Source organism: Hirundo rustica, chromosome 12 (assembly GCF_015227805.2).
Source record: "Hirundo rustica isolate bHirRus1 chromosome 12, bHirRus1.pri.v3, whole genome shotgun sequence".
In the NCBI taxonomy this organism is placed as follows: Eukaryota; Metazoa; Chordata; class Aves; order Passeriformes; family Hirundinidae; genus Hirundo; species Hirundo rustica.
In genome coordinates, this window is record NC_053461.1 from 9428142 (window position 1) to 9444751 (window position 16610).

The 16610-nt window shown below is 36.9% G+C and overlaps 1 protein-coding gene across 5 annotated transcripts in view; it reads right to left on the minus strand.

Annotated features, from left to right (window-relative positions):
* The window catches only part of EEFSEC (eukaryotic elongation factor, selenocysteine-tRNA specific), a 124505-nt gene that overhangs the window by 96540 nt on the left and 11355 nt on the right, over positions 1-16610 (minus strand). Inside the window, exon 1 of one of the 5 annotated variants that reach the window (XM_040076358.2) lies at positions 2077-2189. The exons of the other annotated variants lie outside the window; for them this stretch is intronic. Within the exon in view, the coding sequence (XP_039932292.1) occupies positions 2077-2101 (25 nt within the window). The 5' untranslated portion in view covers positions 2102-2189. Of the gene's footprint in view, positions 1-2076; positions 2190-16610 lie in introns of those variants that run through there. 5 annotated transcript variants of the gene reach the window in all.

Here is a 16610-nt window from a genome sequence, read left to right on the forward strand (position 1 = left end):
TTAATAAACCGGGTGGACTGAGGCGAGTTTTTAAGGTTTAATCAATTACATCTGCACACAGGATAAAAAGACCAACTATTCTACCATTTTTACCTCCGCTATTCCACTTTCAAAAAAAAAAGAAAAAAAATTGAATCAATGTTTTATTTTAAATTCTTTGAGGTTAGTATCTCCTGTCTCAGGAAGTATTGTCTATATCATGCAGTGAGTATCCAGCTTCCCCTTTCACAGCCCCCTCCCCCCCCCTTTTTTTTGTTAAGAAACTTTATGCAGAAACAACTAAATTATTCCCTGTTTCTATACACAGCTGCACCCTGGGAAGTGTTACAAGTCACACAGGATTTTGCTAGTTACATTAGGGGAGGCACTGTGATGAATAAGGAAGATGTTTTACAGGATATGGAATCCCCCAAAATTCAAACAGGAATAGGAGGCGTAAGGTAGGGAGAGGCATGCACTCAAAAGGGGAACACGAATTACACACGCCAAAACTTTCTGTAAAGCAATGCAAATTGTGGATCAAAACCGATACAACTTCTGTTAGGAAACACTTTGAAAAGAAACTCATGGAGTTCAACCAACCCACCATAATTTCCAAAGCAGGCCATCAGCAGCTTAGAGCACAAACATGGGAGCTATGCAGCTTCAAACCCCACAACATCAGACAGAAAGCATCAGACTGGCAACCCACAACATTTCTGAGTGCACAGTAAAGCTTAAAATTAGAAGCATTATGTCATTGCATGAATTCTCTTCAGATGAAAACCAGCCACAAGGGTTGGTCAGTAACTGAGAGCTAGAAAGCGAAAGCAATGTGACCATAAGGGCATAATTGGAAGACATACATTTCTCATATGTTAAATAACCCATCTATTACAGTTACTTATTTGTAAAAGTGGGTTCAACTCAACTACAAGTAGTAGGTGATAACCCCTTATAGGAAATAAAAGGGTTCTTTTGTAAAAGATGTCACACAAGAATCCCCTTGAATATACTTTATACTTCATCTGCCAGAAGAAACAGTGCGCCACATTGTTCTGAAGAGGATAAAGGCATGAATGTCTCTACCACCTCCTTTGTCAACTCATCCAAGTATCTATCTTTTTTGAGTAAGTTCTAACTACATGTCAGAAACAAGTCTGTGTTCTTCAAAGGGAGGAAATGCCTGTAATGATTAGAGTATGTCAGTAAGCTTGATCAGTCATGCTGAAGTAGCATGAACAAAGCCAATAAGGCCTCTATGAAGGTCATGCTAAGAAAGACTGAGGAATACCTTCCACTAATTAATTATATGCTGGTCTAGCCATTGCAATACTGTACACAGGATTAAGCTTATATGAAATGGATGAGTTATTGAGGAAAAAAATCACAAACTTAAAATGCAGAACAACACAGGTAAAAAGAAGGTTATCAAGAGATCCTTTGCAAGGATTTATAGAATGCAAGGAGTCCCATGTTGTCTTCAGCCTCCGCAGAGAAAGGCCAAAAGCACAAACCTGAGAAATGTCTGAACAGTTTGGTAGCTTCCACCACTTACAGAACAGAGACTATTCTTAAACAAGGCAAATACAGGATGCCCTTACTGCAATCAGACTAAATTCACTGGTTAAACGCACATTAAAATTACATAGTTTTGTAAAAAACTACATAAAATTATAGAGAAACCTTCTTCCAAAGACTTCCAAATAGAAATTCACTACTAAAGAGAGATTGCTGTGAACCTTTTTAATTTAGGTAACAAATTAATTTCCTATGCTTGTCCTCCCCTCTCCTCAATACAAACAGAACTTAAGTACACCTCACCTCCTCTCAGACTAAGCGTAAGTTAGAGCAGCACAAGTAATGGCCACTGCTAAGGACACACCCTTCTCCAGCCAATGAAAGGCCACGACTAACATCCTTCACTTCCATTGTAAAGACAAAGCATGCAAGGGAAAAAGGCAATTTTAGCCCATGGTTTCAAGCCAGGGCAATCACACATTTTACTCTTTGTGCCAACCTAAATTGCTACCTGTGCACAGGCAGCGATCTAGAAGCAGTTGTCAGTGAAGTACAGCAGTGAAAAGGCTCTGGCACCTGGACATGGAGGTTGCAGTTCCATGAGTTAGGAAGTTCCTGCTCCCAGTTACACTTCCCCACCACTGTGTTCATTTAGGCCTCCCACAGCTTATGCAGGGTCTGACGAAAGGCACAGTTGAAGCTCGCACCAATCAGTTCAACCCAGCCACACCAGAGAGCTCTCCGTGAGACTGGCGAGGTGACCCAGCTCCCGCAGCACTCCAGGGAGAGCCAGAGCTGGCGCAAGGGAGGACGAAACATCCAAGAGCTGCAAAGAGAAGAAAGGAAAGAGCGAGGCAAACCTCCCATTTCTAGGGACAAGATGCTGCTGCAGGCCAAGGGGCTCACTGAACACCAGCCTGAGGAACTACAGAGAAATTTAAGGCTGAATAAACAGTCCACATATTGTTAGGAAGAACTGAAAGAAATTTAAGTACATGTGTATATATACAAAACTAGTGCAATTACTTCAGATAATTCTGAAAAGATACAGTCATGATATGCTGTTCAATGCAAAATTGCTTTAAGAAGCAGCAAAGAAAGGTAAAGTATTAGACTTTGCCTACATGCAATGTAATATTGAAATAAAATATTGCACTTTGATCTGGTCACTGTCTGGAAAAGGAATCTTAAAAATAAAATATCTTCAAAAAAAGAAACAAGACAAATGGAGTTAGGTCCTTCACAAAAAAATCCATGTTAACAGCACATAGTGACAAAAGCAAACTAAGTTGAGCGAAAGAAGGGAAATAAAATACCTCTAATAAAAGAGAACAATCAATTATATAATTTTAAGCAGCACAACAATTCAAATTCAATGCTGCTAAATATCATTTGTCTTTAGACAAAAATACAGCTTTCATATTTACACCATTGAGATTTTAAAGCCACATCCAGCTAGATGAAGTGTCATTTTTTAATAAAACACTTATGATTTTATCCTGCGTAAGAGGTATTAAGATGAAACTTAAAGGAAAGGATACTTTATTCCATCACTGACTTTCTTCATTTGTCCCTCAGAAACACTCATTTCTACAAGTTCCAAAGAAAATGTAGCAAACCAGATGAATGACTGATAGGGTCTGGCATGTAAATTCCTACTTTAAACAATTTCTGTCAAAAATCAGAAAATCACCCCAATGAAAATCCTATAGACAATGAGGGAAGAGCAAAGCAAACAGTCCTTGCCTTGTAACATGAAATGCCATGTAATATATAGCATGTGTAAAAAAGGAGGTAAAGCACAATATGAGAGAAGACATCATCATTCTTCCATATGTACAAAAGTCCTTTTCAGTAATATTAGCTATTACTAGATTTTAATTTCTATATTAACAGGGCAAAACTGGACAGAGTCCAAAACAGACCACTACTTATTTTAATGCTGAAAACATAAACTATGGTACAGTTCAAAAAAGCCTACATATCTTGGAAAAGCAACAATCATTCTGAGTAGACACAGATGACTGCTATAAAAAAAAGGTAGCATTTGCTGAATTACTCAACACCGTGGTATTTCAGCTGCATTAATTTCTTTCTTGGCTTGAAGTCAAAAGTGCACAAATTGTGAATTAGTTAGCAAACATTAACTTTTTAAAGTGTCATTCATATATATGTATATGCAAATACAGACACCAGTAAAAGCTGAGAAGTTAAATATTTAGGATACTGCACAAAACTACAGTGAAGTCACTTATCATTTTAGACTGAATATCATTATACAGCTCATCAGCCATGGAGTACAATCTATGGCATATAGTAAGAAAAACTATTATTTCATAGACTAGAAAGCAAAAGAAAGCATAGAAGAAACCAACTGGGTTATTACTGTCCAAGTAGTAAACCTAGTTTGTCCAGGGATTTTGATGGGATTTTGTTTGTCTGTTTTTTGCACTACCTACCTATATTACACCTGGCAGAAAAAAGTTCACTTTCATATTTTGGAATTCAGGCTATGAAATATTTCAGGCTATTTCAATATTTCTAAGTTCTCAAATGTCATTAAAATATGGCACCTGTAATTCCACCAATTCATATCAAACCCAAACTTAGGGACTGACAATGAAGTGCCCTGTTCCTTTTGCCTGGAGTTGTTTACTTCATAAAATAATGAAGTGAAACAATGTGACAGTGAGTTGTGTAAAAAATCAACACTTTATGTGCATGCTTCAGGTAAAAAGTAAAAAAAAAGGAAAATGGATACTTGTAAGACCCTGTGCTTTGAGCTCCTCAGATGATACTGTGTGCTTAGGGTTCTAGTAAACTTTCCTAGTGCCTAATGAGTGATTAGTTCAAGTTTCAGACTTGTTATTCAGAGGTATTTTGTTTTGTTATCAAGGCCACACGTGTTTTTGCACTGCTCTGAAGAGTTAAATGCAAGGTAACATTACACTTGGGCCTTACATAGCGACCATAAATGGTCCCTGATGGTCCATGAAGTCTTTACTGTAAACACTGAAAAGCAAACAGGTCAGAGGACAAAGAAGAAAAAAAATACCCTTTTTATAGTCTTGACCCTTATCAGCTTTATATTTCCTCTCTCCAAGATCTCCTGCCAAGTTTCAAGAAAAATAAGTAATTATATTTGCATGTGATAATGTTAAATATGTCGCAAAAAACATAAGTACAAGTGTGACCATTCGGTCCTTTGCATCTTTCAAAGATTACTGACAGAGACGATCTTTGAAACTATTTCCAAGACCTGAAAGAGAATACAGTAGCTAGCTTACCAGTATAAAAAGAATTAAACATCTGGAAGAACTGCAAAGACACTGAACCTGCACCAATGAGGACATGAGCCCATCTCCAGTTCTGACAGACTTACACATATTTGGAGTCTTCTGCTCCATCTCTAATGACACAGTTCACAGCACACAGAAACAGACTATTCCCAGCTTCAAGAATGTTGCACCTGAGCTTTCTCCACTAACTGGAGCGCGGAGACAAATACCGAGTGAAAGCCTCTGTGGGCCCTACAACCATGCTACCTCCCTGATACTACAAGGATGCTCAAGCCAGAGCTGACAGCAGCCTATCCCAGTATGCCTTTCACTATGAATGGTAAGTCATGCAAAACCAGGTTTATACTGGAAAGGGAAAAGCAATACAAAAATTACTGGAATTACTTGATCTGTTTTCCAAGACTGTTTCAGGGAGAGAAGCACATAAACAGCCATCAGTGCACTCATTTTCCCTCAAAGCAATGAGCTATTTCAGTAAGTTAACCCCTGTATTTCAGACAATTTAACACTCTGATTTCCAAGAACACACCAACTGAACTGTTTCCTAACTAATGTGTTTTTATTTCTGTCCATATTTGAATGTACTATTACACACAAACCCAGTACTGGACTCAGAGAGGGGGCAAAACCAGACTCATGAACGGTAAATACGAAGTTTCTGTAAATTCTGTTCTCTATCAGTAGTACCTAACACTCAGCTCTTCAACTTTTCAAGTTCTTTTAACATTTGTTCAAGATGGCATCTTTCCATTAGCATACCTAGGACTCAATTACACCCATGCCCCCATGTTGTAACACAAAAAGAACCAGCACATCTCAGAAACCCTTACACAAGCAATACACAACTTTAGTACTTGAATCACAGGATAAAAAGAATGTGCTATGCTTAATGACCAACAACTTGTTTTGCTCATTCCCAGAGGACTGGAGAACTGCTACTACAGTGCATCTATTGACTCCCGCAGGGTGCTTTGGAGAATTACTGAACTATAAATTTCTTGGAACATGTTAGAATTCCTTTAAGCATATTTTTATCAGTTTAATACTAGACGAGAAGGAGAATTTTTGCTGTCTTTCATGTTAACTTCTTCAAGTCCTCCCTACCCAGAGGATATCTCACTCCAAATTCCTGTTCACTCTTCTGCCATATCTTTGAAAGATCAGTCTAAAGAAAAGCTCCACGCAGCAGACCTTGGAGATAAGGACCATCACACAGGTAGACAGACCTGAATATACATTTAGATATGCAACTCCAAACTTCCAAAACATATAAATGGCAGTTTGCATGTAGTCAAAAACAGGTACAGTTATGAAACTTGTACCTGAGAGATACTACTGAACCACCTTGAAATTCTTGACTCCAATTAACTTTTCTCCACTTAAATTAAATGTCTTAGGCCAACTACTCTGAAAATCATGGAATGCGCTTGAATCCCCAAGAAACACACAAACTATCACCTTGATCACTGAGATTTGCTACAGGATTCTCCTCTTTCCACCCCTCCATCAATTCAAGGACACTAATCTTATAGTGTACCTGCAGCTTTAGATAGCTCATCCACCAGCAGAAAGAAATTTATTTAAAACCTCGTACAGACAAGAGCATATTTCTACAAGACTACCAAAAATAAATTTTCCTAAATAATTCTGTCACAGTCACCAAGCCCAAAAGTAAAACTACAACTCATCCAATTCTAAATCATTTTTCTACCAGAAAAACCCCACTGTTTAACACAAAGCTGAAAAAAAAAGTATGCAATTCTGCTCTTAAATCATTATAAGCCCTAAGCTACCTTGTCCCTGTCTTTAAAATAAAGTAAGCAATGGTATTGCACCCTGCTTTAAGGAGCTTCTTTTGTATTAAAAGCCAGCCCTATTATGTTTTTACAATACTTCATGCAACACACTGTCCTACCAAAATAGTTATGGTAGAGTATGAGAAGATATTCCCGCACAACCCTCAGATGTGCTTCATCTAAGAATGCAAAACAAGATTAAAAAAAAAAATAAAAAAATAAGAGTTTACATTTTGCTTTTTCTTTTTTCTTCTTCTTCCCTGTTCTCAAAATAAATAAAATTGAAGATTGCTAGGGGTAATGAAAAATGTATTCTTTAATTTTCTGCTTACCCTCCACAATACTGAAATAACATCAGTCTGGTTTATAAACATCTGTAATTGCCAGGGGAATGTACAACACATTCAGAAACTCCAGGCCCACATATCCTGTAGCTCTGCACTTCACAAACAAAAGGTTGGGGAAAGAAAGAGGGGGTGGGGTACAGGGAATAAAGGCTTAAAGATTAAAGTCACAGGCAGAGACAGGCGGCTCCATTTTTTAATAACTGAAAACACTAGTTGTGCATGAATGTGCTCATTGTTTTATGGCAAGGGGGAGAGTTTCCGCACGCTGGACTGGCTGGCGACAGAACTGCCTTTGCATCAAAAATAAGATTTGCCAAAAAAAACCAAAAAAACCCAAACCCCAAAACAAAAAACAAACCCAGGGGAAAAAAAAAAAACAAAACACCACAACAACAAACAATCACACACAAAAAACCCCACACCAACACACACACAAAAAACCAACCAACCAAAAAAACCAAAACAAACAAACAAACAAAAAAAAAAACCCACTACAAACAAACAACACCAAACCCAGGCCGTAATTTCCCCTCCTGCAATGGTCAGTGACCTAAACTGCTTTTAGGTAGCAATCAATAAATTATCCCACCTTTCATTCATTAAACTGGGGAAAGCTTCATGACTGGAAGTATTACCTGATGGAAACAGTGTAAGACACAACTGCAGAGATGGCTAAAGATTTTATGCTGTGAAGTAACACCGACTACAAACAAGAACAATCGCACATAATGAACAGGCATGACTAGGGAACAACGAGCTTATAGACCAATTTCTGATAGGTTCTTCACACAAAAAGAACAGTGCTGCAAAGCTGAACTATGCTTTAAGCAGATTTTTATGGGGTTTCAAGAAGTTTAGCTGTCATGAGGAAGTTCTTAAGTCCTTACTTTTTAAAAGCGTCAGCTATACTTTTAGTGAATGAAAAGTTTAATGAGTTGGGGTCATTGCAGTCAGTAAAAAAACGCCATTACCTTAAAATATTGCACTAGAGCATTAAAAAATTGAAAATGTTTCTTTTAGGCTTTAAAGTAATTTTTCTCTCAAAAATTTAGGAGTACAAGCACTTGCACACTACATGGCTACTCAATATCCATGATTACAAATGTGTATTTTTAAATTCCATAATATTATTTTTTCTATTCCAAATAATCTAATACTTCTCATGATCTATTTCAGTGGAAAAATTTTTGCGGGTTATATCCCACTAGGGCCCAGGAGCCCATATTAAAGTCAGTGGAACGAGGTCAGTTCCACTGCTTGGTGCCAATGGACTACAGATAAATATGCAGCCTCAACAAACATGGGTAAATAAAAAAATACTAAATCACTCTTTTACTTCTCACTATTCTAATCTAGATTCAGATATTACCATAAGAAAGCTTTGGTTTTATTGTATTGTTGTTTTTTTTTACCTGCCATCTTTGCTCGAAATATAGACAGAAAAGAGGTAATTCAGTAAGACAACAGCTCTTTCATCTAAAACCATGAAACTCCCAGTCATAACTTCTTGGGGAAGCCTAAAATAAGGAGCAGGGAGCCACACAACAGGAGTCAATCAATGAAAAGCAGTCTCCTGCCCAAAGCAAGCATGCTGTGCCAGGAGGAAACAGTGGCCACAATACACGACCCCTCAGCCAAAAATGTCAGACCTGGAATGCTTCAGCTATCATCTCCTCTTTGTTGATGCAAGACTTTTGCATCATCAGCCATTGGACATCTTGTTGAGATTAAAAATATTGCAGAAAGTTATTGTCTGTTAAGCAAGGAAAAAAAACCAAAAAACAAGAGCCCATGTTAGAAATAGAGGGGAAAGGAAAAGCCAAAACATGAGCTCGTAAGCCTGATGTGGAGAATAAAGGCAGGCTTTGGTTTACCTCATTCATACTAAGTACAAACGAGAGACTCATCACTATTTTGAGCTTGAACTGCAAAATTTCTTTTATATGCAGCACTGCCAATTATTTTCCTCACGTAACTCAACTACCCCTCTTCCTCAAAAATAGTTCTGGTGATGCTTTAATCAAGCATTTAAGCCTAGATGAAACCCATATAGTAAGAGACTCTCATTCTGCCCAAGCTACACATTCTGACACTTCAGAAGCACCTACAAAGGTATTTGCAGGGTAAAGACCAGCCTTGGTTATATCATTGATTTTACCCTGAAGTCCCCATGCACAGAAACAAAGTAACTAAAATTAAAATACAGGAATATTTAAAAGAAAAGAAAAATCACTTTGAGGACACACTAGCTATCTAGTCACACTAAGCATTAGGCAACAGTTACTAAACTGGAGATACTTCTTTGGGCAAGAAGTACGAATTCTTTTTAAACTTCCAAATGCAGAATTCAATTCAAAAATACAACACTATGTTTAAAAGGCACAGTTTTTGGAAGATTAGCGGTTTAAAAAACAAAAACCACTAGAAAGAAAGTCTGTCCTCTGACAGAAACACTACACACCAGTGCTGTCCTAAAAGAGCTCAAAGGCAATACCAAAAGGCAGCACGGGAAAGCAGAGTCTGGATTCTACTTTAGTGCTCATAGGAAAAGGCGAAGAGGGTGGTAATTTACCGTGTACAACCAAATTGTACATGAAAGTTTAAAAACAGCTAATTAAAGCTAACATTATGGAATGGAACTGAGGTCTGAGTGGAATGCATTAGACACGCATTCCAGACAACGGCTCCAGAATCTGCCTGCAAGGCCAACACTGTAAAAAGTACAAAGGGTCAAGAAGCTCCTCTCAAAGAGAGCTCCAGCTTTGACCAGGAGTCACGACAGCTTGCCCAAAACACAAATGCGGTGCCCAGCTGCACAGTGACACCGAGGCTACAAAGCCAAGTCATCACCTGCATCAACAGAATGCTATGGAGAGAGTCTGAAAATTTGTCAATCAAGCAAGGGTAAATCTCACTACAAATGAGAATCAAATGGAGGGGGATAACAAGGAACAAAGAAGAACACCTCTAAAACTAATGGCAATAAACATGCCTTTATCAATTAAAATAGAAGCCTTTCATACACTCAACTACAGCTTTGTTTCTCTTAAGCAGGTCAATGTAGAATGAGTAGGAGAGTTACTAACTCCTAGTGGGAAGTTGGAAGACAACTACCTCAAGTCACCAGGACTATGTTACATTTTGCCTTATAGTCTTCTGTATACTGGAGCATGGTGAGCCCCAATTTTGGTGCAAGTTTCTGAATTTTTGTGACAGTAATCAGAAAAATGTTGTGTTGGTATGCCAGCTGCAGAACATAACCAAATGAAAATACAAAGAGAGAACTATTAAGTAACTTCTTACATCTTATATTTCAACATAAAACTCCACACACATGCAAACTGGGAAATTAATTCAATGTCATGATACAAAATTCTGTGAGACTTCTATAGAACTACTGCTCTAACTCTCAAACCTTCATCATCTTCAAACACCTACAAGAATTATAATCTTTATAAGAAGAGTAGTTGGATCAAGGGTGAAAAATAGACCCATGTCAAAAAAGTAAGATTGTTCTCAAGAAAGACATCCTGCAAACAATCTCAATTTTTATGTTAAACTTTATTTCAAGCACCCATCCCACGTTACTACACAGCTATGTGCAGCATGCAGAAAGAAATCTCAAACGAATCAGTCCCAAACGTATTAAAGATGACAGTTCTGAGAAAGAGAATACTTTCTTTCTTTGCAGCGCATACAGATAATTAGAGCCAAAGTAAACAAGCAATACGTTTTACTCTGACTTGCTGCCATACTAAATATAAAATGCTTTGCTAACTTGCAAATTTCAGCAGAAGGGCAGCTGAAGAGTTAATGTTATCCTTAAATTGTCCTGGCTAAGAACAACTTAAGACTGTTTTAAGACTTTATAGTGAATTACCAAATGAAGTTTTTATATGGAAAAATCACCGCAAACTTATCACTTGAAAACCACAGTCAAAGCAGTGATCTACTAGTTTAGTCTCAGTTCACTTTAACATTTTCCATGTTTGTACACAAAAGCCGTAACTTCTGTTTGTCTTAAAAGATAAATTCGATTCACCACACAAATTTCATTAAAGGTTTATTTTGTATTTAGTTCTCTGGCCTCCAGTCCATGGCAGCCATCAGGCCCTGCCCAACCATTCACTACCTAATTATGACAATAGCAAGCATTTTGCACAGTTTGTCATTCCACTAAGTCACATCACTTTGTGCTAGAGACCCTTCTCCGAGGAGGCCATTATCAAGCACATGGTACTATTTCATACCTCCTGCCGGGCCAGCACAAGGGCTTCTGGCAGTGTATTTATTTTTATTTAAATTTCTGCTGACTAAGATTGCACAAGATCCACACCTCATTTCAGAGCACTCCCAAGGGGTCAACAGTCATGTAAATATCACATCCCAGTACTTCAGGACAAAACAAACTATATCATGTGGACATGCTATCTAAACTGCCAACACCACAAAGCACTCCAGAAACTGCAGGGTGTACGGCATTTGTGTTTCACATTATTACATTCTCCATATAATTAGCAGAAGTCCACTAAAATATAAAAGGTGATGCTCACTGTAAAAGAGGAGAGCTCTGCTAAGCTTAATTAACTAAATAAAACCAGGAACAATACTTGCCAAGAATTTATACTGTGTTAAGAGGGGCTGGAATTTAATGATCTATAACCACACCGAGATAAGAGACAGTAGCAATGCCCGAGTAAATGTTTTCCATAGTACTAATAGGAGGCAAGGTGAAAAATCTAAGTCATCATGATTTCTAGCCAGATAACTTCTTTTAAAAAAATTTTACAGCAGAGTGAGTACCATAAAGATATTCCAAATTTCACTGATAGAATATTAATTTTAAAATAAATACTTTAAATGCTTTGGATTATATAGTTTATTATTTAAAATTAGATAATCACATGAACAAACTTTTACAGTCAAGGAGCAAAATACAGACCTACTCTAACTTCAGTATTGGTTTGTACCTTAATCCTGCAGTCTCCCTTACTGAGTTAATTCCTGCAAGGCTTCATGGATTCAGAACACCCAGCTGGGCACTGAATTCGCACTTCTAAAAAGCTGCAAATGTGCATGGCACCTCACAGATACAGACGAAACAAGGCCCTAGGTTTACAAAGCTCACAGACTAAATATAGACCCCTTGCTTCCTAAAGTAATTATTTTAATCTCTGAGACAACCACGTTATTTTGTTGTTTCAAGTTTTATACTTAGAAAAACATAGATCTTTGTGAAATGAACATATAGAAACCATCAACATACAAAACTAGGCCCTTTATCTCTAAAAGCCCTCATAAATATAGGAAAAAAGTTTTCAATTATGTATTTTGAAGAATTTCCAAAAATGAAGTTGTTCAACACAACTCGACACAGAAATTTCGTAAGACAACTCAAACACTATATAAACCAGAACATAATTACCTAATCACAGATATTTCAGTATAATTCGGAGCAAGTCCTTCCAGTATTTTCTCTAGGATGAGCGAACAACTGAGTAATATACAAGTGGTAACACCAAGAAAGAAGCATTTTACAAGCAGTAGTGGCAGTTTGTGTATGCTGAGTTTGTGAGCAGTAACACCTGTTGATTAAGCAAAACATCACTCAAGATCAAACCTGTGAGAACAGAACTGTGACAAAGGAGGATCACCCTAAGCAACGTTAAGCAGGTCTCCAAGTTTTGCATCCCACACTCATCCTCCTATTTCATTTAATCATTAAAAACAACTTTTTTTCTCACAAATTTAAACTTTAATTTTCACATTAAAACAAAGGCTGACAGCATCCCCAGGGAAGTGGGAAGAACGCCTACAGAAAACAAAGTCTGCTCAGAATACACGTGGCTCTGCCACGCTCATGTGACCAGCTCTCAGGAATGCTGGCACTGCTCATGCTATTCACTTGAAATAAACAACAAACAAGAATCCTGGATAAACAAGAAAGTAACATGGAGTGCAAGGCACGAATGCTGCTACTCCAAAGCTATAACAGTATATTTGCATTTACCTGCATGTTGCAAGAGAACATCAGTCCCAGCAAAAATTCAGAGCAGCAAGTGCAAGCACTGAACCATCACTCTCTAGCTACGATGAGGATCTGGAAAAGAAGTGCCCAGAACTCCAAGTAAAGGCATCTGCCCTTGCTAATCGAACCTCTGTGGCTAAGAGAATAAGCATGAATACAAAACAGGATCAAAAGCATATCAAGTACACAAAGAATATTTAAAGATTACACACTTCACTCTTTCACAAAACCCCTTCTTGGATGCTCTTGCCTTGTACGAGCCTTTTTTATATTTTTAATTATTGCTTTTCACATTTTCTTAGGTCTTCTTTCTCATTCATATCTTGTAGACTCAGAGAGCACAATGGATTCTAAATTGAACTTCCTGACAGTAAAAACTAGAATTACAGAACAAGGGATAGAAAACTCAGAATGAGAATTTAATTTCAAATGAACTTAAGTAAAGATACTCAATTTGTTATCTAACCACTTCGGCCTTCACATCAAACGATGGAGACAACGGCTGTTGAAGAATCATATAATAATAACAGAAGAGAAATACAATAGAACTTTATTAAGTATATTCTTACTGACAATTTACTGTAGACTTAAATTAAATTTTGTTAGAAGATTCCCTTAAAGTACTTTCAATAAATTATTTTTATTAATTATGTTTAAAATGTCATAGTTAATTTGCTTTTGAGAAAAAAAATTATCTTGCCATTTTGTAAAAATATAACATTGAAATAAAGCATATAAAGATGAAAAAAGGTATGTAGGTACATAAAATGAAATCATCTAATGACTGGTGTACACAGAAGAAAAAAATCAAATAATCAGAGAAATGGATATTTAATTTTCTTCCTCCCTTAATAAAGTAATAATAGCATCTGTGTATGCTTTTTACTTCTCATGTCCTGTTAAAACCAAGGTACTCATTGGGGCTGGAGAGAGACCTGAGACACCACAAGAGGGGAAAAAGTTTTATAAACAGTTTTCTCATTTGTAGTCATCATGTTTTAAACATACTTAATGTTTTCCGTTACTCAGAAAAACAAGAATTCAGTGTACAATGTGATTTGCCTCTCTCCAGGACCTAGACTCTGTTGGTCCATTGAAAATTGAATCACAACATCTCAAAGTACGTAAGTTTTAGGAAGGGTTTTACCAGCAAAATTAAAGCTTTGAAGTTCTCAGTCCCAAGAGAGCAGCATCAATCTCTTCCCTCTGCAGCAGCACTGGGCAGGCAGAGAAGTCTATTTCACTGCAGCTGTGTTAATACACTGGAACAGGCTTGGATAGTGTTAAGTCTGGAAGCAAACCAAACTGATAACTTTAAAACATATAAACAGAAAGCACGAAACAAACAGAAGTGAAGCAACGTGGGTTAGCAGCAGCCCAACTCCTGCCACAAACCACTCTCAGTTCAACAGTGCCCACATAAATTTAACCCCAGTTATGATACAAAACAAACAAGGGCAGTTTTTAAAAGTGGCAAGATCCTTTTCTTCTCCCACTTATACATACAGACAAGGACAACCTATAAACATCAAGAAATTGGTTTTCAATCCTATTTCACACTACACTGTGCCTCTTCCTTCCTCCCTGACATCCCTTTAGGTAAATAAGATCTTTTAATGCATTTTTGGAACTGCCAGCTTATGAACACAGAGAAAAATCTCTTCTAAGTACAAGCTTCCACACTGGCCTGCTAAAGAGCGTATTACCCTGTAGCTGAAACACGCGCTCCATGAGCCATTTATGTTCTGCAGACAAAGCCTATGGACATGGACTTCAGAAAGGAATTCTGAAAAGTCCAAAGCTGTGGGAAAGAAAACAACAACAATAAAACCAACCAAAAACAACCCAACAACAACAACAAAAAAAACCCCAACAAAACCAAACAAAAAAACCCCAACCAAACAACAAACAAACAAAAAACCCCAACAACCACACAACCACAAACAAGCTTCATTTTTTCCTTTTTTTTCCCCATAAAAATCAGGTAAGATTATAATTTTAACTTATGCCAAGGCTATAAACGCCTCTCTACTGCTTTCTTTCAAGTTCTTATACAGCAAAGAAAAAAAATCAGCTGAAACTGCTTGGCATCAGCTAAATTCAATAAATCAACACTATCTTTAACTGTAAAAGCAACACTAAGGTAAATGAATGCATAACTGAAGAATACTAATCACTCCTTAATGAAATGCTGAAATCACCAAGAAAGAATACAGCCTTGGTGATTAAAGCTCAATTTTTTGGTGTGCTCAGAGCTAACAGAAGTAGAGAGATTACAACTCACACATTTAAAGTATTTACAATAATCATTACCACTTAGCAGGAAAACATATTTTCCAAAATGTATTTAATTTTGAAAAACTGACTTGATATTTTGCTGACCTCTTACAAAAATCACACTTGCCACCTATAGATTATGTCCAAGTATCCTGTATTTCCATCACGACTTAACTACACAACTCTATTCTAATGGTAAGTTCTCATATATGACTTCTTGCAGCTGAGTTCACCTTGGCTGCTTTTACTGCATCTATACCTTACGATGTTTCTGACCCAGAAATTAATTGGTTATTGTTAGAGAACATCAGGCTCCCCTTTAGCATCCTCATAGCAGAAACAGATTTTTTGTTCACAGAACTTATTTATTCTACTTCTGAACAAAGAGTGCATTGGGACAAAATGGGACTGGGATAAAAGTACAACTCTTTTACATAAAGCTTCTAAATAGAATAACAACATCCCCAAAATGAGTGCATTTTGATGACTTCACTGTAGCATCCTGAAAATTTTCAGCATCCAAAACCAGCAGTTAATACAGACACACTTGAGATGCTACAAAATGGTTAGCTCTCCAACAGAAAATATCATATGCTACTAAAATAAATATTAGTCAGCTTCACCTCAAGCATTCTTGTAACTATTTTGTTCCAACTGTTCTTGAAAGAGCTTGTAAGTTACTGCAAAAAAATTTAAAACAGTAAACAAGCCTTGAAAGAATACTGTCAATTAATTTAAATTTCACATTAAATTCCTGGTTTTACCTAGGATTGACTCAATTATACACAAGAACAGAACAAGAAATTCCATAAACCTGACATCACTTTCTATGTGATCTATTTTCTTCCTAGCTACATTCTACCATTTTCTTAAAGGGACAAAATTAAAAATCTTTACAAAGGAAAAAGAAACAAGTACAGTGACCAAAGTATCTTTCATCTACTGCATCAATTTGACTGCAAGTCTTAAAAAACCTCCGCATTCTTTTACATAGTAAGTTTAGGACTCATTGCTTTTTTTCATGCAGGTTAAGTAAAGAAACAGCTAAATTTATCTTTGATTTGTTTGGGTTTAAATTACAACAAAGAAAACATTAAACCCCACAAAAGCAGCGCTGGCTGTTAGTAGAATAATGAGCTATTTTATATTGTAAATGAAGCTTAAAAAAATAAAATAAAAAAAGCACATTTAGGGACATACGATGAAAGAACTCCCAAACACCTGCCTCCACATAATTTGTTAGTGAACACAGTTCAGTAATGAAAATATCTCTGAGACAAACTTTCAGTGAAAACCAAATTTTCAGTCACTTGTTTTGGTTTTTCGGGGTTTTTTTGTGGGTTGTTTTTTTTTGTTTGTTTGT